At 46.3% G+C, this 27,988-nt stretch overlaps 1 protein-coding gene across 8 annotated transcripts in view; it reads right to left on the bottom strand.

Moving 5' to 3' along the window:
• Positions 1–27,988, bottom strand: part of KIF2A (kinesin family member 2A) — a 66,043-nt gene that overhangs the window by 29,046 nt on the left and 9,009 nt on the right. For 5 of the 8 annotated variants that reach the window (XM_038170415.2, XM_038170417.2, XM_072030894.1 and 2 more), the window contains exons 2-5: positions 3,675–3,769; positions 2,259–2,378; positions 1,789–1,843; positions 207–329 (exon numbers count right to left, since the gene is read on the bottom strand). In XM_038170415.2, coding sequence (XP_038026343.1) covers positions 207–329; positions 1,789–1,843; positions 2,259–2,378; positions 3,675–3,769 — 393 coding nt within the window. The remainder of the gene's footprint in view (positions 1–206; positions 330–1,788; positions 1,844–2,258; positions 2,379–3,674; positions 3,770–27,988) is intronic. The other 3 variants (XM_072030896.1, XM_038170418.2, XM_072030898.1) reach the window with 1 other exon arrangement.

The following is a 27,988-nucleotide window of genomic DNA, read 5'->3' as shown; positions in this document are numbered from 1 at the left end:
TAAAGAAAAATCAAATTCCAAGCACTAGCACAACTATGACAAAAATGAACATTTGTTTAGCCACAGGGCTCTGAAGAAACTTTGTAAGGAAGCCTACAGACAACTGCATATATAGATCACTTGTCATTTATGGACAACAACATAATCCAAGAGAATGTACATGTAATGCCCAGAATGAAAGAATCCTTGATACACTGTTTACATACAAGGGGGTCCAAATTCCTTTTTTGCAGCTTGAACTGGAGATATATCTGAAACACTACCGTTCTGTTGCGAGGAGGAAGACTGCTCAGGAAGCTGAGTGGGCCGTGCACGTGCAGAACCAACCACTGCAGAAGAAAAGCACAAAGTTGATCTAGATGTGAAAAAATAACATTTCTACCAACTTATGAAATGTTTTAGTATGACAAGATAAAACAAGGCCTCTTTTGAGATGCATTAATTTAGTGAGTGCAGAGGATAGTCATATGTATGGAAAATCTATTATTAAAGACATTTGGTATGCAGCCTTTTTTATCCTAATGTTATATACCAACACAAGATAATTATTAAGTACTAATGCTGCCTGTGCATACTTTTAAATACTCTACTACACAATTAGTATAGCTTATTATGTACACAGAATGAAGAATGTACTTGTAGATACACAGTCCTTCAGTGCTGTAATTTTATTTATATTGTGATTATACCAAAAACCAAGCAAGAAAATGGCCCTGCTGTTTCACATTCTCTACAAATTAAAAAATAGTTCCACCCCATCAAACAATATCTGGGAGGACTATAGGGAAACAAATGAAATGCAGCAAAGTGCAGCTCAAACTACAAGTGGAAGAAACAAACCTTTTTGAGACCACATTGAAAGTGATATGGATGCAATCAACATGTCTGCCTAAATTTATGCACTTATTCCATATGTGATAGAGATGCCAATTTCTAAAGATGCAGATATCTGTTCCCAGTGAATGTAGTAAGTATGCAAGCCTCTCTGGCAGAGCTGAATATCATAAGTTATTATTCAAAGAGTTGCTTCAAGCACCTCTGCTTCAGCTGGCCAGTTTCTTGCAAGTTCTACTAATAAGCTCTGCCAGAAAAGCATGAAAGTGAAGGTAACAGCTTTGATTAATAACATAGAGATGACATTCCAAAGTTAGTTATGTTCGACAGAGGTTAGAAAGTTAAAACAACAAGCAGTAACTATTCCTTTCCATATTACAGATGCATTACATCTGCAGTCATCTAATACTTACTTCATTTCACCTATTATTCAGTGTCATTTTTATGTTTTTTATAGATTTTTCACTATTAACTGTAAAGAAATAACTTGTAGGTTTAAAGTGTTCTTAGAATTCTTAGAATTAATGTTTACACACAGACTGTTAGAAAACTAAGCCAAAAAATTGAAAGTGTAAGAATTTTATGTGCAATACATATAGTATATCGAAACACTCCATTAAGCTGAAGTAAATTGAGGATGTTTTAATTTGTAAAAGTCCACACATAATTTATAATGATTTATAATAGCATAATTAATTAACTTCAAATTGTTGCACCTTCAGTTCATTCAGCTGATGTTATACTGCTTAAACTTGCACATAAATATTATTCATAAATACCCATTCCTAAATACACATACGAGTAATTCTAGGAATGATGTGCCATGTCTTCTACATGTCACATGTGTACATACTGAATTAGAAAAGCAGAACTATTAAATAATTTTAGATGAGCAGGAAGTCAAAATGTTTCCATATTTTTTCCTTCCTTGAAATGGTCAGATGTAACAATTACCTCTATTATCTCTGGTAGGAGTATCATTCTTAATAGGTGCCACAGTTCGTCGACTCTACAAAGAAAGAAATCTGTTATTTGATCACCTGTCTATTGAAAACATAAATTACAGCCTCACCACTTCCTCTGACATAACATCAGTAACACAGAGAGGTGGTAATTACAAAATCCCACCCCGAAGAGCCTAGGGCGAAGACTACTTGAACTATATGTACTGATTCAAAACTACCTCCTTTTCTATGTTTTTACTTGAGCTATACCTAGCTACATAAACATTAGTGTAGTCATCTACCTCCCTGCCAAACCTATTCTTAGAAAATTTTCAGAAACCCCCCCATTCACCACAGGAATAAAAGGAACGTGTTCAACAAGTAGTTCCACAGACAAAAGTAAGATTTAAAAATTCAAGCATGACAATGTATAGAAGTTCTGTAAGTTTATTATGAACACATTGCATAGGTGTTACCAACCTTCACAATTTTGTTTACTTTGGCTGATGGAGTAGGTGGTGGTGGTGTCTCTGGGCTAGGTTCAATATCTTCATCGGGTGCAAGATCTGGATTAAGTGAAAATATGCTCTCCAAGTCAATCTGTTTAAAGGAATATAAAGCAAATTTGTGAGCCTAAGAACAAATTCAACCTCTCAATTTCTGTTGTTACACTTGAGAATAAACAATAAATAAATTTATTGTTTTTACCAGACAACTATTTAATTCTGTAACCTGAGCTATCTCATTCTGTGTTCGCTAAAACATCTTAAGCCATTTGTTATTGTCTTACTTGAAACACACACCCTTCAGAAAACAGATGAATTACAAATGACCAACAGATATTTGTAATTCTGTAGAGTGATTAAATTAAAACAGAAATAGCTAGTATTAATGCAAAAAAAAAAAAAAAATTACTGCAGATAATGAAAGACATTCCATAACATAAAAAGGAGATCTCAGTTATCTGAAATTTACCAGACAGTGCAAAAGGAACAGACAAATTACAGTGACCCAAAAAGTAAAAACAAAATTGAATCTATATTAAATATATTACCCTGTTTTTTTCTTCTAAGTTCTCTTTCAAAATGCCATTATCTGAGGAGGCGATGAGATCTAAAAACTAGGAAGGTTCAGATCTATTGAAACTTGGCTTCTTAAAGATCTTAAATAGTTTGGTTTCTAAACTGCCACCTCCCTTGGCTGGACCTTTCAAAGATATCATTAGTGTATGGATTCTTTATGTCTAGAGGGTTGAGCTCCATGGATGAGATCACCAGGACATGCTCATATTTTTTTCTTTTTCCCGTGTTTTAATAAAACTAGTTAGGTGTAATGCTGGGATGCTTCTCAAAATCTCAGCTTGAACAGGCTAGCTTGGTCCAAAAATTTGAGGAAAAAGGGATAGCAAAACATAACTTAGACACACAGAAAGACAGTTAAAGCAAGCAAGCCTAGAAAATTAATGCCAAAAAAAAAAAAAAAAGGTAAAAAAACAAACTAGAGTCCAATTCCTCATTAAGACAGGCACAAAAGAATTTCTAATCTAGCTCTCCCACTGGTTTCCTGCCTAAGTTGCAAGTCTTTCTCCCTCTCAAAAATTTGATTTTTCTACTTGTAAAGAGGGGATAGAAAGCTCAGCCTTTGTAATCTGGTTCAAAATCAACAGATGAAAAGCACTATTTAAAAGCTATGACACAGAGCTCAGGAAGTGAAATCTGACACAACAGATAAGATTTTCACAACAGCTCCCATTCAAAACAGTCTGTAACCAAAGAATCATTAAGTAAATTAATATTTATATCTTCTTTTCATTTATACAGTGCAAATTTCTAAGTAACGCTCATGTAGTCTATACATTATTTAAAAAGAGAAAGGTTCTAAAATAGTTAAGTTTACCTCTTTGCCTTTAGTGTCTCCATTTTCAATCCATTCAACAGTTACACTTTCATTATCTTCATTTAGGGATGTTACCATAGCTTGATGAATTCGCCCTGGAATGGAAACACAAACAATCATTTATTAACAGGTGAAAAAAAAAAATCTCAGAAGCTATTTGAATACATGTGTGCAGAGGACGGCAGGAAGAAGATGGTTAAAAAAGTAAGGAAAATAAATAAAAGAAGGTTCTTGGCCACGTTCTATAAACTGGCTTAGATGCGAACCACTAGCAGAGGTTCTACTGGGACCCAGTGAAAAAATTCAAGAAATATAAAACAGTGGTAAGTAAGCAAAATACCATGTGAAGGCCACACCACTTAAAATCTTTTTCCTGTAAAAAGTTTCAGTAACATTTCAATATAATGGAAACGTTTCCCACCCCATGGGTGGGAAAGTTTACTGTGGTATGTGTGGTATGCTCCACACAGGCTCTTTGGTATTCTTTCTAGGATGATACAACACTAAGTGTCCCAAGACTGGAGTAAAGCACCCTGACATAGTATTCTGATATCTATTCCTTATGGACATTCAATCAGTTTGTATTTCAGCTAAAATTAAGCTGTCTATAACAACAATACAAATCCTCATTTTATAAACAACTGCTACAGTGCCATTGCTATGACTTTTCATGTGAAAGATCTCAAGCCAATAAGCCAATAAAGACAAATAAAACCAGTAAACTTCCAGTAGGAATACAGATTTTCCTTTTAAATAATTTATTGCACTTTTCTTTATATCCCCTATCACACTTTATCATATTTCCTATGTATGGTAGCAAGGAGTGGTTGGAAGAGCAGAGCAGCCATGCACTGACACAAAAGGATCAAGATCCATGTGTCACATTGATTTCACACCCATGCTTTGCCCTAAGTACACCAAGAACTCAGCTTTCTAAGCAATACAAGTCCAATGTAACTGCTCTTCAGATAGTCTTTAATGAGCCATAGCACAAACATGCAATCCCTAACTGTTGTGTATGAGAGGCAAACATAGATGATACAGTAAGAACCTTATCGTACAAAAAGTTACTCCCCAAGTATATATATACACGGCAAAAACCTTCTCCCACAGAACCAACTCATATGCAACTCCTCTTCCACCATCCTGCCTGCCTGTCACACCAGAATACTGTTTTAATTGACCTCATGTTTGTATCCACCCACAAGCCAACCTCCACATAACCAAGAACCATGTACTGCTCCCAAAACATAAATTGACCATACTGGAACACAGTTCATGCATAAATCGATTCCATTGGTCAACAGTTTAACTATGAAAACGCCTTGATCCTTCTCTGTATGTCATTTCATAGGTCTCCTCCACATTGCGTCTTCTAGAGACACTGATTATTGATGGCCGATGAACAGATGTGCTGTTTACTGGGTAAAAAGTGGCTAGAACGCCGGCCACAAAAAGTTGTTGTGAATGGAGTTAAATCTGATTGGTGACCAGACATAAGTGGTGTTCTTCTGGGGTCAGGACTGGGGACAATACTGTTGATCAGCCTTCTTGATAAGAGGGTCAAGTGCACCCTCACTGAGTTTGCCAATGATACCAGCTTGGGCAGGACTGTTGATCTGGCTGAGGCTAGGAAGGCCCCGCAGAGGGATCTCGATAGGCTAGATCGATGAGCTGTGTCCAGCTGTATGGCATTCAACAGGGCCAAATGCTGAGTACAACACTTGGAGCATAACGACCCCTTGCAGCTAAACAGGCTTGGGGAACAGTGGCTGGAAAGCTGTCTGGCAGAAAAGGACCTGGGGGTGCTGGTCAACTGCCCGATGGACACAAGACAGCTGTGTGTCCGGCTGGCCAAGAGAGCCAGCAGCCTCCTGGCCTGCACCAGAAGCAGTCTGGCCAGCAGGAGGAGGAAAGGGATCGTCCCCTTGTCTGCAGCACTGGTGACGCACAACGCACCTTGCGTTCTCTGGTCACTTTGGTGCTCCTCGCTACAGGAAGAACACTGAGTTGCTGAAATGCATTGCAAGAAGAGCAGCAAAGCTGCTGAAGGGCCTAGAAAACAAGACCAATGAGGAGAGGCTGAGGAACTGGGGTTGTCTCCTCTGCTGAAAAGAAGGCTGAGGGGGACACCTCATCGCTCTCTGCAACTACCTGAAAGGGAGTGGTAGCAAGGCGGGTGACCCTTAGGTGACAAGTGAGAGGATTTGAGGCGACAGCTTCAAGATTCTCCAGGGGAGGTTTACATTCAGTATCAGGAAGAATTTCTTGACAGACGGGCTGCTTAGGCATTGCAATGAGCTGCCCAGCAAAGTGGTGGAGTCACCATCCCTGGAAGTACTTGCAACATGTACGAGGTGGTGCTTAGGGACAAGGTTTTGCGGTGGACTTGGCAGTGTTAAGTTAATGCTTGGACTTGATGATCCTCAGAGTCTTTTCCAACATACGTCATTCTAAGAAAAGGCCGCAAAGGGGATGCAAGAACTGGTTTCCCACAGGATCCTACTGGACAAAATGTCCAGCACACAGCTAAACAAAAACATCACACGATAGGTGAACGATTGGCTGACAAATACGGCTCAAAGGGTTGTGGCAAATGGGTCCACATCAGGCTGGCACCCAGTCACTAGCGGGGTCTTCCAAGGCTCCATTTTAAGGACAATTCTCCTCCAGATCTTTAGAAATGATTTGGATGTAGAACTAGAAGGTGTTTTGAGCAAATGTGCTGATGCTACTAAGCTTGGAGGAGCTGTTGACTCTCTTGAGGGTGGAAAGGCCTCACAGAGGGATCTGGACAGACTGGAGAGCTGGGCAATCACCAGCCGCATGTAGTTTAACAAGAGCAAGTGCCGGGGCCTGCACCTGCAAAGGGGCAACCCTGCCTATACGTACAGACTGGGCAACAAGACACAGGGCAGCAGCCCCACAGAGAGGGATCTGGAGGCTGTGGTTAGCAGCAAGCTGAATATGAGCCAGCGTGGCAGCCAGGAGGGTCAACTGTATCCTGGGGTGCATCAGGCCCGGCATTGCCAGTCAGTCCAGGGATGTGTTGTCCCTGTCTGCTCTGCACCGGTGCAGCCTCACTTGGAGTACTGTGTGCAGTTCTGGGCACCACAGTACAAAAAGGACACGAAACTACTGGAGAGTGTCTGGAGGAGGGCTACAAAGATGGTGAAGGGCCTAGAGGGGAAGATGTATGAGGAGCAGCTGAGGTCACTTGGCCTGTTCAGCCTGGAAAAGAGGGGAGACCTCCTTGTGGCCTACAGCTTCCTCACGAGGAGGAGTGCAGGCGCACGCACTGATCTATTCTCTTTAGTGACCCGATCTATTCTCTTATAGGACCCGAGGGAATGGTGTCAAGCTGTGACAGGGGAGGTTTAGGCTAGGCATCACGAAGAGGTTCTTCACCAAGAGGGTTGTCACACACTGGAGCAGGCACCCCACAGGGACATAGTCACAGCACCAAGCCTGTCGCAGTTTAAGAAGTGTTCGGACTGTGGACAGAGTCACATGGTCTGAATCTTTGGGTAGACCTATGTGGAGCCAGGAGTTGGACTCGATGGGCCTTGCGGGTCCCTTCCAACTTGGAATATTCTATGATTCTTTACTGTGGGGGTGACTGAGCAACAGAACAACTTGCCCACAGGGACTTTCCCACCAGCAACAAGGGATGAGCCCTTCTGGTGAGTCCCATTGACAGCCCTCAGAGGAGCCGAGTCAGTGCGCTCTGTTTGCACCCAGGACATCACCAGGGTTCCCTGCCTGCATTGCTGGAGCATGGAGCTCCGCAGCCTGCCACCACAGGACCCGACATGTGGGAGGTTAGACAACGCCCCTAGGCTGTGACAAGATGGCAAATGCCCAGCAAAGCAGCAGGCTTTCCCCTTTGGAGGGGCTGCTGTCCTCACTGGGCAGCGTTTGGGGGCAGCCCCAGAGGCCTCCGTGATGTCACAGAGCAGCATCTGTGACTGCTCCAACCTCACCGCTCTGCCGCGAGGTGCATTTGGTTCAGGACTCCTAAGAGTTCAGACGCGTGGCGTGCAGGCTCCAGGAGCATCCCGGGCTATTCTGAGTTGCACCTTTGTGCATTCTCGTGTGGTGGGGTACTGCAGGTCCCCACAGCACCTGTCCCGGAGCTGCGGGCACAACGAAGGTGCCAGGGTCCTTGGCACCATCGACAGCGCCCAGACAGCTCCTCTGCGTTCTTGGACCTCCTCCTTCAGGTACCATCTGCTAACTCCAGCCGTGCTGCTGGCCTGGGAGAGTGAATGGGGGGCTGAGATTAGGGAGCCAAGGCAGGTGCCGAGAGCAGCCCTTGTGACGGCTGGCCCACGTGGCTGAACCTGGTGATGATGATGATGAGGAAGAAGAGTTTCAGCCCACAAGAAGGCCCTTCAGGAGGCCCTCACCTCCCTGCAACCTCCACTCTCCTGGGCTCTCTGTGCTTTCCCACTCCTCCTAGCATGACTCTCTTGACAGGCAGGACACTCCATCCCGTGCCGAGCAGGACCTGGAGCAGAGCGGCTCTACAGCAACAGCCGGCAGTGGCCAGATGCAGCAGGCGGGGCCATCCGAGGCAGCGGCAGGGGAACGGTGCCCCATCTGCCTGGGCACCACCAGAAACACCGCCTACACCTACACCTGCTTCCACGCCTTCTGCTTCCGCTGCATCCGGCGGTGGGCTGCCACCATCTCCGCGTGCCCACTCTGCAGGCAGCCCATCGACCGCATCCTGCACACGGTGCGAGCGGACGACGACTACCAGCAGTACGTGTGCAGGCCGTCCGCTCACGGCCGCAGGAACGCCGCCAGGGAGAGGGTCCGCAGCAGATCCCCTCAGCGCCGCTACAACCTGCGCCCACGGCCCACCAACAACGGCCCCGCAGCTGGGAGAAGGGGGCCGCAGGGGATCGCACGAGCAGACGGGGCCGGCGCAGCTCCTGGGCCCATCAACGCCGCCCCCCAGCAGGCTGCAGGGCAGCGCCTCACCAGCCCCGCCAACGGACCCATCCTCCGCATCGGCTCGCTGCTGCTGCGGCCCCTGCGCATCCAGCTCCCTGACACCAGCGGACGATGAAAAGCAGGGCCCTCACAAGCACCCGTGTGGGCCCTGCTTTTCCCTTTCCTTCAAATATTGAGTTAGCGATTTTCCCTCAAGAATTTCTTTTCCAATTACTATTCCTTTAAATAAATTATCCTTATCTCAACCCATCAGTTGTTTCTTTCCTTTGCTTCTTCCTCTCCTCTTCCTAGTGAGGTAAAACCACCCTCACTGAGTTTGCCAATGATACCAGCTTGGGCGGGACTGTTGATCTGGCTGAGGCTAGGAAGGCCCCGCAGAGGGATCTCGATAGGCTAGATCGATGAGCTGTGTCCAGCTGTATGGCATTCAACAGGGCCAAATGCTGAGTACAACACTTGGAGCATAACAACCCCTTGCAGCTAAACAGGCTTGGGGAACAGTGGCTGGAAAGCTGTCTGGCAGAAAAGGACCTGGGGGTGCTGGTCAACTGCCCGATGGACACAAGACAGCTGTGTGTCCGGCTGGCCAAGAGAGCCAGCAGCCTCCTGGCCTGCACCAGAAGCAGTCTGGCCAGCAGGAGGAGGAAAGGGATCGTCCCCTTGTCTGCAGCACTGGTGACGCACAACGCACCTTGCGTTCTCTGGTCACTTTGGTGCTCCTCGCTACAGGAAGAACACTGAGTTGCTGAAATGCATTGCAAGAAGAGCAGCAAAGCTGCTGAAGGGCCTAGAAAACAAGACCAATGAGGAGAGGCTGAGGAACTGGGGTTGTCTCCTCTGCTGAAAAGAAGGCTGAGGGGGACACCTCATCGCTCTCTGCAACTACCTGAAAGGGAGTGGTAGCAAGGCGGGTGACCCTTAGGTGACAAGTGAGAGGATTTGAGGCGACAGCTTCAAGATTCTCCAGGGGAGGTTTACATTCAGTATCAGGAAGAATTTCTTGACAGACGGGCTGCTTAGGCATTGCAATGAGCTGCCCAGCAAAGTGGTGGAGTCACCATCCCTGGAAGTACTTGCAACATGTACGAGGTGGTGCTTAGGGACAAGGTTTTGCGGTGGACTTGGCAGTGTTAAGTTAATGCTTGGACTTGATGATCCTCAGAGTCTTTTCCAACATACGTCATTCTAAGAAAAGGCCGCAAAGGGGATGCAAGAACTGGTTTCCCACAGGATCCTACTGGACAAAATGTCCAGCACACAGCTAAACAAAAACATCACACGATAGGTGAACGATTGGCTGACAAATACGGCTCAAAGGGTTGTGGCAAATGGGTCCACATCAGGCTGGCACCCAGTCACTAGCGGGGTCTTCCAAGGCTCCATTTTAAGGACAATTCTCCTCCAGATCTTTAGAAATGATTTGGATGTAGAACTAGAAGGTGTTTTGAGCAAATGTGCTGATGCTACTAAGCTTGGAGGAGCTGTTGACTCTCTTGAGGGTGGAAAGGCCTCACAGAGGGATCTGGACAGACTGGAGAGCTGGGCAATCACCAGCCGCATGTAGTTTAACAAGAGCAAGTGCCGGGGCCTGCACCTGCAAAGGGGCAACCCTGCCTATACGTACAGACTGGGCAACAAGACACAGGGCAGCAGCCCCACAGAGAGGGATCTGGAGGCTGTGGTTGGCAGCAAGCTGAATATGAGCCAGCGTGGCAGCCAGGAGGGTCAACTGTATCCTGGGGTGCATCAGGCCCGGCATTGCCAGTCAGTCCAGGGATGTGTTGTCCCTGTCTGCTCTGCACCGGTGCAGCCTCACTTGGAGTACTGTGTGCAGTTCTGGGCACCACAGTACAAAAAGGACACGAAACTACTGGAGAGTGTCTGGAGGAGGGCTACAAAGATGGTGAAGGGCCTAGAGGGGAAGATGTATGAGGAGCAGCTGAGGTCACTTGGCCTGTTCAGCCTGGAAAAGAGGGGAGACCTCCTTGTGGCCTACAGCTTCCTCACGAGGAGGAGTGCAGGCGCACGCACTGATCTATTCTCTTTAGTGACCCGATCTATTCTCTTATAGGACCCGAGGGAATGGTGTCAAGCTGTGACAGGGGAGGTTTAGGCTAGGCATCACGAAGAGGTTCTTCACCAAGAGGGTTGTCACACACTGGAGCAGGCACCCCACAGGGACATAGTCACAGCACCAAGCCTGTCGCAGTTTAAGAAGTGTTCGGACTGTGGACAGAGTCACATGGTCTGAATCTTTGGGTAGACCTATGTGGAGCCAGGAGTTGGACTCGATGGGCCTTGCGGGTCCCTTCCAACTTGGAATATTCTATGATTCTTTACTGTGGGGGTGACTGAGCAACAGAACAACTTGCCCACAGGGACTTTCCCACCAGCAACAAGGGATGAGCCCTTCTGGTGAGTCCCATTGACAGCCCTCAGAGGAGCCGAGTCAGTGCGCTCTGTTTGCACCCAGGACATCACCAGGGTTCCCTGCCTGCATTGCTGGAGCATGGAGCTCCGCAGCCTGCCACCACAGGACCCGACATGTGGGAGGTTAGACAACGCCCCTAGGCTGTGACAAGATGGCAAATGCCCAGCAAAGCAGCAGGCTTTCCCCTTTGGAGGGGCTGCTGTCCTCACTGGGCAGCGTTTGGGGGCAGCCCCAGAGGCCTCCGTGATGTCACAGAGCAGCATCTGTGACTGCTCCAACCTCACCGCTCTGCCGCGAGGTGCATTTGGTTCAGGACTCCTAAGAGTTCAGACGCGTGGCGTGCAGGCTCCAGGAGCATCCCGGGCTATTCTGAGTTGCACCTTTGTGCATTCTCGTGTGGTGGGGTACTGCAGGTCCCCACAGCACCTGTCCCGGAGCTGCGGGCACAACGAAGGTGCCAGGGTCCTTGGCACCATCGACAGCGCCCAGACAGCTCCTCTGCGTTCTTGGACCTCCTCCTTCAGGTACCATCTGCTAACTCCAGCCGTGCTGCTGGCCTGGGAGAGTGAATGGGGGGCTGAGATTAGGGAGCCAAGGCAGGTGCCGAGAGCAGCCCTTGTGACGGCTGGCCCACGTGGCTGAACCTGGTGATGATGATGATGAGGAAGAAGAATTTCAGCCCACAAGAAGGCCCTTCAGGAGGCCCTCACCTCCCTGCAACCTCCACTCTCCTGGGCTCTCTGTGCTTTCCCACTCCTCCTAGCATGACTCTCTTGACAGGCAGGACACTCCATCCCGTGCCGAGCAGGACCTGGAGCAGAGCGGCTCTACAGCAACAGCCGGCAGTGGCCAGATGCAGCAGGCGGGGCCATCCGAGGCAGCGGCAGGGGAACGGTGCCCCATCTGCCTGGGCACCACCAGAAACACCGCCTACACCTACACCTGCTTCCACGCCTTCTGCTTCCGCTGCATCCGGCGGTGGGCTGCCACCATCTCCGCGTGCCCACTCTGCAGGCAGCCCATCGACCGCATCCTGCACACGGTGCGAGCGGACGACGACTACCAGCAGTACGTGTGCAGGCCGTCCGCTCACGGCCGCAGGAACGCCGCCAGGGAGAGGGTCCGCAGCAGATCCCCTCAGCGCCGCTACAACCTGCGCCCACGGCCCACCAACAACGGCCCCGCAGCTGGGAGAAGGGGGCCGCAGGGGATCGCACGAGCAGACGGGGCCGGCGCAGCTCCTGGGCCCATCAACGCCGCCCCCCAGCAGGCTGCAGGGCAGCGCCTCACCAGCCCCGCCAACGGACCCATCCTCCGCATCGGCTCGCTGCTGCTGCGGCCCCTGCGCATCCAGCTCCCTGACACCAGCGGACGATGAAAAGCAGGGCCCTCACAAGCACCCGTGTGGGCCCTGCTTTTCCCTTTCCTTCAAATATTGAGTTAGCGATTTTCCCTCAAGAATTTCTTTTCCAATTACTATTCCTTTAAATAAATTATCCTTATCTCAACCCATCAGTTGTTTCTTTCCTTTGCTTCTTCCTCTCCTCTTCCTAGTGAGGTAAAACCACCCTCACTGAGTTTGCCAATGATACCAGCTTGGGCGGGACTGTTGATCTGGCTGAGGCTAGGAAGGCCCCGCAGAGGGATCTCGATAGGCTAGATCGATGAGCTGTGTCCAGCTGTATGGCATTCAACAGGGCCAAATGCTGAGTACAACACTTGGAGCATAACGACCCCTTGCAGCTAAACAGGCTTGGGGAACAGTGGCTGGAAAGCTGTCTGGCAGAAAAGGACCTGGGGGTGCTGGTCAACTGCCCGATGGACACAAGACAGCTGTGTGTCCGGCTGGCCAAGAGAGCCAGCAGCCTCCTGGCCTGCACCAGAAGCAGTCTGGCCAGCAGGAGGAGGAAAGGGATCGTCCCCTTGTCTGCAGCACTGGTGACGCACAACGCACCTTGCGTTCTCTGGTCACTTTGGTGCTCCTCGCTACAGGAAGAACACTGAGTTGCTGAAATGCATTGCAAGAAGAGCAGCAAAGCTGCTGAAGGGCCTAGAAAACAAGACCAATGAGGAGAGGCTGAGGAACTGGGGTTGTCTCCTCTGCTGAAAAGAAGGCTGAGGGGGACACCTCATCGCTCTCTGCAACTACCTGAAAGGGAGTGGTAGCAAGGCGGGTGACCCTTAGGTGACAAGTGAGAGGATTTGAGGCGACAGCTTCAAGATTCTCCAGGGGAGGTTTACATTCAGTATCAGGAAGAATTTCTTGACAGACGGGCTGCTTAGGCATTGCAATGAGCTGCCCAGCAAAGTGGTGGAGTCACCATCCCTGGAAGTACTTGCAACATGTACGAGGTGGTGCTTAGGGACAAGGTTTTGCGGTGGACTTGGCAGTGTTAAGTTAATGCTTGGACTTGATGATCCTCAGAGTCTTTTCCAACATACGTCATTCTAAGAAAAGGCCGCAAAGGGGATGCAAGAACTGGTTTCCCACAGGATCCTACTGGACAAAATGTCCAGCACACAGCTAAACAAAAACATCACACGATAGGTGAACGATTGGCTGACAAATACGGCTCAAAGGGTTGTGGCAAATGGGTCCACATCAGGCTGGCACCCAGTCACTAGCGGGGTCTTCCAAGGCTCCATTTTAAGGACAATTCTCCTCCAGATCTTTAGAAATGATTTGGATGTAGAACTAGAAGGTGTTTTGAGCAAATGTGCTGATGCTACTAAGCTTGGAGGAGCTGTTGACTCTCTTGAGGGTGGAAAGGCCTCACAGAGGGATCTGGACAGACTGGAGAGCTGGGCAATCACCAGCCGCATGTAGTTTAACAAGAGCAAGTGCCGGGGCCTGCACCTGCAAAGGGGCAACCCTGCCTATACGTACAGACTGGGCAACAAGACACAGGGCAGCAGCCCCACAGAGAGGGATCTGGAGGCTGTGGTTGGCAGCAAGCTGAATATGAGCCAGCGTGGCAGCCAGGAGGGTCAACTGTATCCTGGGGTGCATCAGGCCCGGCATTGCCAGTCAGTCCAGGGATGTGTTGTCCCTGTCTGCTCTGCACCGGTGCAGCCTCACTTGGAGTACTGTGTGCAGTTCTGGGCACCACAGTACAAAAAGGACACGAAACTACTGGAGAGTGTCTGGAGGAGGGCTACAAAGATGGTGAAGGGCCTAGAGGGGAAGATGTATGAGGAGCAGCTGAGGTCACTTGGCCTGTTCAGCCTGGAAAAGAGGGGAGACCTCCTTGTGGCCTACAGCTTCCTCACGAGGAGGAGTGCAGGCGCACGCACTGATCTATTCTCTTTAGTGACCCGATCTATTCTCTTATAGGACCCGAGGGAATGGTGTCAAGCTGTGACAGGGGAGGTTTAGGCTAGGCATCACGAAGAGGTTCTTCACCAAGAGGGTTGTCACACACTGGAGCAGGCACCCCACAGGGACATAGTCACAGCACCAAGCCTGTCGCAGTTTAAGAAGTGTTCGGACTGTGGACAGAGTCACATGGTCTGAATCTTTGGGTAGACCTATGTGGAGCCAGGAGTTGGACTCGATGGGCCTTGCGGGTCCCTTCCAACTTGGAATATTCTATGATTCTTTACTGTGGGGGTGACTGAGCAACAGAACAACTTGCCCACAGGGACTTTCCCACCAGCAACAAGGGATGAGCCCTTCTGGTGAGTCCCATTGACAGCCCTCAGAGGAGCCGAGTCAGTGCGCTCTGTTTGCACCCAGGACATCACCAGGGTTCCCTGCCTGCATTGCTGGAGCATGGAGCTCCGCAGCCTGCCACCACAGGACCCGACATGTGGGAGGTTAGACAACGCCCCTAGGCTGTGACAAGATGGCAAATGCCCAGCAAAGCAGCAGGCTTTCCCCTTTGGAGGGGCTGCTGTCCTCACTGGGCAGCGTTTGGGGGCAGCCCCAGAGGCCTCCGTGATGTCACAGAGCAGCATCTGTGACTGCTCCAACCTCACCGCTCTGCCGCGAGGTGCATTTGGTTCAGGACTCCTAAGAGTTCAGACGCGTGGCGTGCAGGCTCCAGGAGCATCCCGGGCTATTCTGAGTTGCACCTTTGTGCATTCTCGTGTGGTGGGGTACTGCAGGTCCCCACAGCACCTGTCCCGGAGCTGCGGGCACAACGAAGGTGCCAGGGTCCTTGGCACCATCGACAGCGCCCAGACAGCTCCTCTGCGTTCTTGGACCTCCTCCTTCAGGTACCATCTGCTAACTCCAGCCGTGCTGCTGGCCTGGGAGAGTGAATGGGGGGCTGAGATTAGGGAGCCAAGGCAGGTGCCGAGAGCAGCCCTTGTGACGGCTGGCCCACGTGGCTGAACCTGGTGATGATGATGATGAGGAAGAAGAGTTTCAGCCCACAAGAAGGCCCTTCAGGAGGCCCTCACCTCCCTGCAACCTCCACTCTCCTGGGCTCTCTGTGCTTTCCCACTCCTCCTAGCATGACTCTCTTGACAGGCAGGACACTCCATCCCGTGCCGAGCAGGACCTGGAGCAGGGCGGCTCTACAGCAACAGCCGGCAGTGGCCAGATGCAGCAGGCGGGGCCATCCGAGGCAGCGGCAGGGGAACGGTGCCCCATCTGCCTGGGCACCACCAGAAACACCGCCTACACCTACACCTGCTTCCATGCCTTCTGCTTCCGCTGCATCCGGCGGTGGGCTGCCACCATCTCCGCGTGCCCACTCTGCAGGCAGCCCATCGACCGCATCCTGCACACGGTGCGAGCGGACGACGACTACCAGCAGTACGTGTGCAGGCCGTCCGCTCACGGCCGCAGGAACGCCGCCAGGGAGAGGGTCCGCAGCAGATCCCCTCAGCACCGCTACAACCTGCGCCCACGGCCCACCAACAACGGCCCCGCAGCTGGGAGAAGGGGGCCGCAGGGGATCGCACGAGCAGACGGGGCCGGCGCAGCTCCTGGGCCCATCAACGCCGCCCCCCAGCAGGCTGCAGGGCAGCGCCTCACCAGCCCTGCCAACGGACCCATCCTCCGCATCGGCTCGCTGCTGCTGCGGCCCCTGCGCATCCAGCTCCCTGACACCAGCGGACGATGAAAAGCAGGGCCCTCACAAGCACCCGTGTGGGCCCTGCTTTTCCCTTTCCTTCAAATATTGAGTTAGCGATTTTCCCTCAAGAATTTCTTTTCCAATTACTATTCCTTTAAATAAATTATCCTTATCTCAACCCATCAGTTGTTTCTTTCCTTTGCTTCTTCCTCTCCTCTTCCTAGTGAGGTAAAACCACCCTCACTGAGTTTGCCCATGACACCAGCTTGGGCGGGACTGTTGATCTGGCTGAGGCTAGGAAGGCCCCGCAGAGGGATCTCGATAGGCTAGATTAATGAGCTGTGTCCAGCTGTATGGCATTCAACAGGGCCAAATGCTGGGTACAACACTTGGGGCACAACGACCCCTTGCAGCTGTACAGGTTTGGCGAACAGTGGCATTGCCCAGGGAGTCACCATCCCTGGAAGCACTTGAGACATGTAGGATGTGGCACTTAGCGACATGGCTTTGTGGTCGACTTGGCAGTGTTAGGTTGGACTCTGCGCATCCAGCTTCCTGACAGGAGAGGCCACTGAACAGCAGGGGCCTGACAAGCACCAGGGCGGCAGCCTCCAAACCCATCCACCAACAGCCAGGCCGAGGGTCCTCAAGGCCTGCTGTTCCTTCTGCCAGGACAGCCCTGGCCTTGCAGGCTCTCCCCCGCTGCCTCCATACCCAAATTTTGTCTGGCCCAGCAGCAGCACTGGCCCAGAGGAAGTTCCTCTCCTTGCCATAGCCAGGCTCATCCCTCAGCAGCTCTCCACAAGAACCACCCCCTGGAACGACAAGCAGAGCTGCACTGCCAAGCAGCTATGCAGTGTCCGTGCTGGCAGATACTGAAAAACTATCTCAGCACGGTCCTGGGACACCTGTTCTGCGTCAGCCTGCTTGAGCAGGAGGGTGGGACAACAAGACCTCCAGAGGACCCTTCCAACCCCAACCATTCTGTGGCTTTCTAGTTATTCTCCAAAACACCAATAAAACTACCTCTGACGTCTGAAAGCAGGTACCAGTGTTGATCACAATCACTTCATATAAAAGTCAGACATTTCATCAAGCTCTCCCCACGAGCTAATACTTTCCCCGACAGCCACGCACCTCCTTCCACCTGGGCTTCAGCTGAGCTGGTGCATTGGCCGCAGTGGCTCTTTTAGTGATGCAGACGTCAGCCATCCAAGCACAAACGGAACCCTTTGAGTTATCACAACAGCACTCCATGGAGCTCTCTGAGACACCTGGGCACGGAGAGACGTGGGCTCACTGAGCCCTCTGCTTCCTTCCCCATCCAGCTACGCCCGCCCACGGGCCTGCCTTTCGGGTGAGCCTCACTTTCGTTATTTCAGAGACATGTAGACAAGGCTCTAAGGGGTGTGGTTTAGCGGCAGGACTCAATAGGACAAGTTGATCATTGGATTTGATGATTTTCAAGGTCTTTTCCAGCTGCGATGATTCTATGATTCTGTGACTTGTTTCTCCTTTCCTACAACTCAGAGAATACACCCAGTTTCTCCACCCATTGTTTCAAACTTCTCTTTTAACCACTTCACTCACAATTTGGTAGTTTTCCAAAGTTAATGTTTTTATATACTCCAAGCCTCTTAGGGCCTGCTGAGAGAAAGAAAGGAAGATAAAGCTTAACCCGTATCCAATTTTTCTCACCTAACAGCACAAGTAATAGATGCGTATTTTTAGCAATTCTTTTACCGTACAGGATGCCTAATCTTTCACACCGAGTTAAATCTAAGACAAAAGGCAGGGTGCAAGTGTCAAGGAAGGTACCAGCAAATCTTTGCAGTCTAATGTAGCATTCAGAGGGGCAAACTGACTAAAACTCAGCCAAAATCAAAGCAAATGCAGGGACTCGTGTAGGAGCTGGCGCCCCAGGCAGTGGTGCTTTCACATCTGCAGCACTTACCTCGCAATGGACATTACATTACAAAACCATTTCTAAACTCTGCACTCGTCCTTGCTCCAAGCATCATCATAGGATTCAATTATCTACTAAAAAAGGTTGAGTAGTATTTTACTTATTTAAAAACAAACAAACAAAAAACTTTCCCCTTTCTTTAGTTCATTTCCTCTAGCATTTGCTAGTTTTTATTTCTCTGAGCCATATTTTTTCCTCTGTATATGCTGCCATTAGTGCTTCTTCAGCAGCACTCTCTTGCATTTTCCATTGCCCCCACACACCACTGAAGGGGAGGTCTGGATCCTGACTTTTGGTACCCACAGCAACAACGTTGATGCTGAGCTGCTCACAGAGGGCAAGAGAAAGGTGACAAACACTGCTACTGTTAACACTGCACTCACTCGCACCCAACATGCATGAAGAGCACAGTTCTCATCTTTCTCCGTGGGCATCAGCCTGGATTTGGAAAAATGAAGGAGATGCAGGGGTAGAAACCACAGCCATACCCTTCTCACCACGTGCAGACCTTCCTCTTTTCCTCTGCACCCAAACAATGCTGCACAAGCACGTCCTGCCCTTGGGACTATGCCCTAATTCTGATGGTGACCATGAAGCTGGCTCACTCAGCAGGGCATTCCTGCACTTCACTTCTTTGGATGAACATTTTTGTGCAAATTTTCTTTGTGTGTGGTGCTCAGTACACCTCTCCATTACTTTTTCCGCTGCTAATAACCTACAGTGACTTAATTTTGTGCAAGAACCCTCCATTGTGGAACTGTTTTAATTAGTTCTCTGATTTGTTAGCAAACTAGGAATACAGCCCACTTTTTTTCCTGTAGCGGTGCCACTTCATCCATTGCTACAAACAACACGCTGGGACTGCAAGGACACAAAAAAACCTCTTCGGCACTACAGGAACTGGCAGACTCATCAAGCGTACGGTGATAAAATTTTCTGCTACAGTCTTAAGGCCTGGCCCGGCTGTCAATGTGGAATCAAAGGAAAAACGATATATTAAAAATGTAACCTCAGAGAAAAATAATCTATAGAACATTATAATAATTGTTAACATGTCACCAAATTCTATAAATTTTGAAGAAAACCTCTGTTCACGTCTGAAACTCATGACACTATATGAGTCACCAAGCCATCCCAAGTCATATTACCTGTTCCTTTGTTCTACTATTTTTGCCACAGAATAAATAATAATTTAAAAAAGGTTTAAACTTTGTCATAACAAGTGAAAGGAGATCAAAGCAGGCTGGTGAATGAATAGAAAATACTGAATCCTCTCACAAACACAGTAAGCCAGCATGCCATAACAAAAGAATCACAATAAGTCTTCCATCTCTATGCCAGACTTCATCTGCTCCCTGGCCAAGAAAGTCAGGATTGAATTAAAAAAAAATAAAAAATAACAAAAGTTATGTCCAACCTCCAAATATTCTCAGCTTAAATAGAAAACATACATACTGTGTTTAAACTGGCAACGTACCCATGCAATTTGTTCCTCAAAATTCTTAATATGTTATTAAAAGTTTACATGTTGTTGAACTGCCAGAAAGCACATTTACATCTTTACAATTGCCTCTTGCTCTCGCAAACAGTATTCCATTATATTTTTCTAGTACACAGCTGAATACAGCAGCTGTGAAACTCAGGAATGCCAGCAACCAATTAGGCTGGCATAAACCTCGTCTAGCATATAAAGCAAGACCAAGCTGCAAATGCTAAAAGCGTAAGAGCCAAATCAATCTGCAGTGGCTGAAGGCAACATCCTTCATTTCTGGTGTGTTTTCTGGAGCTGGTAAGAAAATCTGAAATGTAAACATGTTCACGTAAACACGAATGTGCATGAAACTAAAAAGAGCAAGTGATTACAAAATGACTATCTTCACACACATTTCAAAAACAAAAGAAGGAAGTCCAGCCATAAAGGTGATGCACTGACTCTTCACATTTACAGTTCCTCTCCTTATATGATTAGAATTTACATCACAGGAAAAACATTTTTTGTTGTTGTTTTTGTTTTTATGTGAAGTAGTTACATTGCTTTAGAACTAAAAGCTGATTAAAGAGTTATTTGAACGGGGCATTATTTCTGTGAATGAATTCTATCAGATAGTGCACAGTTTATCTTCTACAAACTAGAGCATGCAGAAAACAATGCTGCAAGTAAAAGACAATGCAAATGTATGTGAAGCCACCTTAAATACACTTATAATATTCTCCCCTTTATTAATACAAGTGAACAACATCAACTCTTACATTGCCTCTTTTCCTAGTCATCTTATGAAAATTTTAAAAACATAAGAAATAAAGCAAATGAGCACAAATTTCTGCAGAAATAGCAGATAAAATGCCTGTAATGTAAGAACTACTGATGCAGAAAAAACATTTAGGAAGAAGCAGCAAAAGCAAATAAGCAGGGTAAGTCAAACATGTTAATCTATCCTCACCCTACTTAGCAGTGCCAGCTGGTAGAAAATCCCAAGAGGTACTTATATCTTTACCTATGAGAAAAATCAACGTTTTCTACCTGCAAAACTTCTTGAAAATCCTACAACTCTGAAGTAGTGACCGATTTCAATACTAAATCCATAGCCTTTTCATATTTCTGTTACTTTTCAGAAATTTAAGTTACCAGATGTAAATATGAGTTTGTGTTTCTGGAATTACAGCCTTGGCTAAAGCGTTGGCTGACATGTGACCCAAACCACTCCATTCTCTCAAGTGACTCAAGAAATAAGGCTGGTGAAAGACCACAGTCTTCCCCTCCCTTCCAAACAATTAGGGTGTACTAAAATGGCCTAAAATGACATTGCGTTTGTACTTCTTATGCAGAGGTTTTGTGAAGTCTTAGAAAGCTTCGAGACCTAATAGTTAAAATTTCACACATGGAGATTCAACAAATCATGTTACCTCACCTACAGACACCTGGACATAGGCATAGAACAGAGACATGCTTCACCTTCACCCTCTGCCAATTGATATTCTTTTGGAAAGAATGCAAATGATAAGTTTTATATTAAAAAAAAAAAGTTTATGTACGTTTAGACATGAAGTTGTGAATCAGGAAGCAGTGCATGCCAGAATGAAAGTGGTCCGAAACATTTTTACCCGTGCTATGGGCTCCAATACAAAGGGTTTTGATGGAAGAATCTTCCTGCTCTTACAGAGCTCCAAGAGCAAAAAAAACTAACGCTTTATCCACCAAACAACATCTATAGCAAACATCCAAGGAAAAATCCCAAGGAAGACGACAATCCCAGTGTAGATGTCCACAGTGATGTTAACTGTGACTATGTTCCCATTCACTTCATCAGCGCTTACAACTTCTCCCCTTCACTGGATGGACAGTTCTTCTGTTAATTCCCCAGGGAAAAACTGGCAGTAATTGACAGATGTTTCTTTCTCCACATCACTAAGCATGCTTGATTTTATTTTGTTTCAAAGTCTCATTTATCCACATACAAGCAGCCCTGGTATAATGAAATGTCTGAGCCTTTTCAGCTATCACAGTCTACTTTTATTCTCTTTGTTTCTATCGCGAGCTATGTTTTAGTTTTGTTTAATTTCATCATACAGATGCTTTATTTTTTGCCATGCTACACTTCCTTGTTATCTTGGCTGTTACTTCAGTTATGTTAGCACACTGTCACTAACGTATGCAATACCTACCTTGTCTCTAAAGCAAGACTTCAAGCACTAAAAAAAGCCACATAATTTTTCATTACAAATATATTTCAATATTATTTTTGGTGAATGATCCCTAGCTACCAATTTGTTTTATTTTTTTATCACAATACCTGAGTCCTTCAAATAACAAGCTTGTCATAACTGCACGTTTTGACCTCTGTAAGCCTCTACAACGTAACAGGATTTTGAGAACAAAAACTAACATAAACCAAACCACGTTTCCTGTATCTGTCTGTATATTCCAGTTTTGAATTAAAATCCAACCTAGTCTGCTCTCAGCCCCACCCAGAAAGCTACAGAACTCAGAAGAAAATCCCCATCCAAGATATGTATCTAATTTGTATGGAAAGAAAAAAATAATCAAATCAAACACAATGCTTTAGAAAAATAAAAACAAGGTTTCTTTTTTTTTTTTAGAAAAACAAAGTTCACAAATCTTACTGACAATCCACTAACAAATGAGGGAAAGAGGAAAAAAAAAAAACAACCAAAGCTCACATGCCAGTGAAGCGTGCGTAGCACTTAGCTTCAAAATACAAAGAGAGTATTTCACATCTCTCAAACAGCAAACAGGACATGAGCAACTTTTTGGTCCCCCTTGCATTTAACATCAGTAACCCCTTCCACCCCAACCACTATATTGTAACTCTACTTGCTTAGTCTAGCTGAATTTGTGAACTGCCTACATGGGTGCACCTCCTCTAAAGACATTTTCTAGAGCTGCATCCCCCTGCTGCTGTCTCAGATTTGTGTTTCTCTAAAACTTGTTAAATCTCTAGTCTTTTTAAACTACATTCATTGCTTTTTTAATTTATTATTTTTTTTTTGCTGCTGACCTTTCATTTTCCAAGCCAATGTGTAATATTTCCCCTTACATTCAAAGCAAGCTTCTTGTGGCTTCCCCAGTTAGAGGAACACTGCTTTTCACTTCTCTTCACCAGTCCGGTTTCTTCTCGTAAGGGGGTGTCGAGAGGCAGGAGACCTTTTCTCCATTAACACCAGTGACAGGACCCGCGGGAACGGGGTTAAGCCGAGGCAGGGGAAATTTAGGCTTGACATCAGGAGGGGGTTCTTCACAGAGAGGGTGGTTGCACACTGGAACAGGCTCCCCAGGGAAGTGGTCACTGCACCGAGCCTGTCTGAATTTAAGAAGAGATTGGACTGTGCACTTAGTCACATGGTCTGAACTTTTGGGTAGACCTGTGCGGTGTCAAGAGTTGGACTTGATGATCCTTAAGGGTCCCTTCCAACTCAGGATATTCTATCATTCTATGATTCTATGATTCTGGGATGTGGAGCTAACACTCTTGTAACTGTATTCAATGCACATCATTTCACATTACCTAGCTCCTCTGGTAGCAGCCTTGACTTTATCCACTTTCAGAAGCTACAACTGCCCATGAAATCAATGGCAGTCACCCCTCTGGCTTCACAAAAAGAATGAGGAAGAACTCACCACTGCTGCATTCAGAAGCTACAGCTCTGTATTGCTTCCATAGGTGTCAGCGTCAGAATGAGATAGGAGACTTGTTCCTCGAGCAGCTCAGTGCAGGAAGTATCATATCACAATGGGTAACAGATGCACTGGTATCTAGATATTTATCAGCCAGTTATCTCAGCTGCACCACGCCAGTCATCCTATCATTTTTAAAAGCCACCAAATCCTCCACATGCAACAACCACAGAGAAAGACATTTGGAAGGAAGCACCTGTCCAATCATCTAATGCATACTACTGTAAGTCCTACTAAATAAAACAAAAAAATTAAATAATAATAAAAAAACAACAACAACACACACACAAAAAAATGCTTTAATAAGCTGAATTTATTTCCCCTTCATGTTACTAGGCTGAGAACCTCTTCTGTTCATCCTGGTGGCAAGTGGCACTAGCACCTCACTGTCAACATATAAAAACATTTTCTAGTTTACATGTGTTCACAGCCACTTAGTACTCTGTACTTTCTTTTATAGCTTGTACAAGGACACCTGTACAGGAATGGTGAACCTATCTGTATCTGTCTCAGCCCTTTTTCCAACACTGCCAACCAGGATGAAGTGTGATATTCAACATACAACTCAGACTGCAACACTCACTGCCAAATTACAGTAATAATGAAATTGCACTCACTTTTCCCTTTGCCAATTCACACCGGTGGTCCACAATTGTTTGGTGATTAACTAGAATACCAAGATTTTTCTCCTGTCATTTACAGTTTATGAACTCCCAATTTGTAGCAAAAGCACTTTTATTTTGTGTTATTATGTTTTACCCCAGTTTATTCCATAGCTCATACTCTTTCTGCATGATATAAATCTCCACAGAGTTGATACTCCCACTCTAGCATAGCAATTAAGTTTCCCAAGAACAATGTTACTCTTTGTGTTAAGGCCAGGAAGGAGTAACAGCCAGCCAGTCCCAACACAGACCACAGAAAGTGTGAGTAGAAATAGTAGGTACACCACCACCACCTTTCTTAAACATATGACAATTCTTGTATTAAACCTGAATCATTTATCTTGCTTTACAAAAACATTTTACTGAAATTCAGAGAAACGTATGGATTACCTTCAATAATGTAACAACCTTCTATACTAGCAACACTATGCAAAGCCTCTGCATCGATCCTGGTCACTTCCAGGACACTTGTCTGGGACACAAGAGACCAGAAGCATATCAGCATCTGTCCTCCATTGCTTGCTACTACTTTCTGTTGAGGCACTCCAAGTTACAAGACTGATTTGGTTAAATTGGTATTTACCCCCTGTTTTCGCACAAAATCAAGCAAGGTGAGCTAAAACAACTCCTGAAACTGATGTTAATGTAATGGCTGATTCCTCCAGCACCTAAAACTCTTTTTTTTAGAGAGGCTGTGCAACCTCCCTCCTTGGAGATCTTCAAAAGCTAGCTAGACATGGTCCTGGACAACTTGCTCTAGGTGTCCCTGGCTCCTCCAGAGGCCCCTTCCAACCTCAGCCATTCTGTGAATCAGTATGGGCTGGCTCGTGTCCGTGACACCCCAGGACAGCGTGTTTCAAGACAGACTACCCACACCTGCAGCAGTTGCGTGTTCTGCGCAGGTCCCTCGGCTGTGCCTACATTAACAAGCGGTGTATGGCAACAGGAGCAGATCCGCAAAGCAAAGCAGGTGGTGCCGAGGATCCCACATTCACACCGTATGTTCCAAAGGGACTGGGGGAAGTAGTGCCGCAGACCAAACACCATGTGTTGGAGAGCACTGTGTACGTTTAACTGGAAGGTGCGTTCCAGAAAGGGTGCATCCAAAAGGAATGTGGCATGCTCCAAGGCTACTTTCAAAGTGAACTAAATCATAGTACAAGGACGTAAGGGATGATCAGAAGATCGAAGTTAGTTCAGGATCTGAACTGAAATGCTTGTATAGGCACATCCCAGTGGTCCAAGCAACAGACCTTAATTTTTTATGCTAACTCACTGACCTATACAGAAACAGAAAACTGCATTGTAGCCTCCCACTATGATGCCTTTAGAGTATGAACATGAACGTATGCTGGCTGTCCTGGGATGTGCAAGAGAATATGCAAGTGCAATACCTACTGAAATACCTACAGAAGGGCTGCCCAGGCAGTGATAGGCAAAATGATGCAGTTCAGGTCTCTTCTCAGCAACCAGCCAAGAAAGTTCAGGTTTCCGACAGGAGTTGGGTCATCTGGTTCCCTTCCAATGGGAGCCTGGAAGTAAACTAGTATGTGTGCAATGACAATGGTCATGGTACCAAAATGCTAGACTAAAATAAGGTGCAAGATAAATTCTCAATACATACACAACCAGGACACTCAGAGCTGTGAAAGACTTTAATCCTCTCACCAAGACGATTACATGTAAACAAGTGAGAATGAAGGAGGGGACTGGGAAAGTGAAGCCATGTGTTGTAGGCTTGGTTTTGTTTTGTCTGTTTGTGTTAATGTGACAGGCTTTTCAAAACATTAGCCAGAAACTTACATGTCATCTTCCAGCCTGATGTTCAGTTACATGCCAAAGTACACCAAGCTCGGGGTCTCATCCTTGGGCAAAACAGGGTTTAGGGTAGTTAGATGCCACGATAATTATGAGGAAAAAAAGAGAGTGCACAAAAAGGTGGCAGAGCTTTGACACAGACAAAAGAAAGAAAAAGCAACAAAGAAAAATAATCTAATTTATGGATACACAATGCTGAAACTGCAGCTAGAAGTTACAACTCAGATAAGAGGTCCCTTAAGATATCATTCACCGTTCTGTAAAATCATTGATTCAAAATGCAGCTGCAGAAGAAAAAAAAAGTCAATAAAAGATTGACCATCATCAGGAAGCTAAAGAATAAAACAGTGTCACTGTGAAACACTAAATAAAACCTTGCTGTACCCACATCTTATCTACTGTTTGCACTAGCCTTCACACCTCAAAAACAATGTAGAGGAATTAGAGAAGGACAACTAAAATGATGAAGAGAATGAAACGAGCAAAGATCAATGCACCTGAGAATGCTCGCCTACAAGGAAAAGGCCACAAGTGGATTTGGTTGAGCTTCACGGTCAGAAAGGACAAAATGAGTAGAAATCGCTATTCACGTGAATCCTGAAAGGCTAGAACTAGGAGCACACTCTTCAAGTTTTAGGCAGATAAAAGTAATAATGCATTTGGCTATGTAGCAAACAGTGAATTTCCAGATCTTGTTTTCACAAGAGATTCATGAGGCAGACAGGGTAATCTGCTTCAGAAAGGTATTCAATAAATTCACAAACCATAGGTCTATAAATAGATATTTAGCAGGACTATGCGGAGTTGCACTCCTAGCATCTCGAATGTAATTCTGGATACTGGGGAAAGACAAAGGCATCAATCAGACTACAGGTGGCAAGGCGGGTCTGCTTTCCCTGAACTGCCTCTCCTACTGCCAGTAGGCTAGACGAGCTATTGGTGTGATCCACTGAGGCAGGTTACGGCAGTGGTTCGCATACTTTAAGGTGATGAATGAACCCCAAAAAGACAGAAATACTTCACAAACTTTAAAAAAAAATAAAAAATCCACTCTCTCCAATTTCAGTAGAAGTCTTGAATAGAAAGAAAAGCAAGTTTTCCTTTGCTTTTCATAAAGCAATCCTATTCATTTTGTTCCACAATCACAACGAAATCTCCATTCCAATCTGTAGAAAAAGTCTACCCCGAAGCAACAAAAAAAGACCCGTTTTCAGTATTCACACAAGGTTTTCCAACTCCCACTAGCCTACTTGAGCTCCCTTAAATTCTCAGATTTGAGGAAAATTAAGTAATTAGAGTTGTAAATTTCATTCAAAAGAGAACAAGACATTAGCTTATGACATTACAGTATTTCCTGTCCTGTATCATATTTTTCTTTTACTATGGCTGCATAAGTGAAGGCTTTCATTCAATTAATGGTAATGACATTCACATCTTTTCTGCCACTTGACAACTTGTGTGGGAATAGAAATGTTGTTTTTGTAGAGTTACATTGTTTAGAGGAAAGGAAGGTGGTATTAAGATATGCTTACAGTGATAAGAAAACTTAGTAGGCAACCATGTAAAATGCAGACAACCAGATTTCTTAAGACAATTAGGTGAAAATCACAGTGTCAAGTCAAGTCAGGTAAGTGAAGAAACATTGCCACTTCAAACAGTAAAGATGTCAAAAGAAATTTGAAATTTCAAAAGAAAGTTGGAATTTAACAGGCCGGCAACTGAAGGCCATGCATTGTTTGTGAAGCATCAGATAGATTGTGAACCCGGATTACCCACTCAGTGGGGAAACAGGGGAGGATCCTGTCATCAAAAAGTATATGAACTGAACTGTGTTTTGGAACTAGTAGATGCACTCTCCTGCTTGTGGGGCGCCCGCCATTGCAATCACGAATAAATTACTACTTCACTGAGATCCTCACCTGAGCCTCAGTTATTGGCTGCGGAGTGTTTCTCACACTTGTAAACAAGTTGTAAGAATAGTTCAACATCTTCTTATGTCTATTCTTTTTTTTAATTTTGGAAGACAACATAATTTGACATCTTCTCGCACATTTATTCAGCAGTTCCTTCAAGTCCTTTAAAACAATTTTGCAGGCAGCTTCCTTAAAATCTTTTTAAATTGCTCATGAAAATACCTGTCCAGAATCTTTCATTGTATATTTTTAGAGATCCTCTATTTTTACAAGTCCTCTGTGTTCAGTACAAATTTCAATACAGTTGTGACTGAATCTACCTTTACTCCTACATACCATGT

Source organism: Anas platyrhynchos, chromosome Z (genome assembly GCF_047663525.1).
Source record: "Anas platyrhynchos isolate ZD024472 breed Pekin duck chromosome Z, IASCAAS_PekinDuck_T2T, whole genome shotgun sequence".
NCBI classification, from domain to species: Eukaryota; Metazoa; Chordata; class Aves; order Anseriformes; family Anatidae; genus Anas; species Anas platyrhynchos.
The sequence above is the reverse complement of the archived record's forward strand: the minus strand, read 5'-3'. Positions and strand labels throughout refer to the sequence as shown.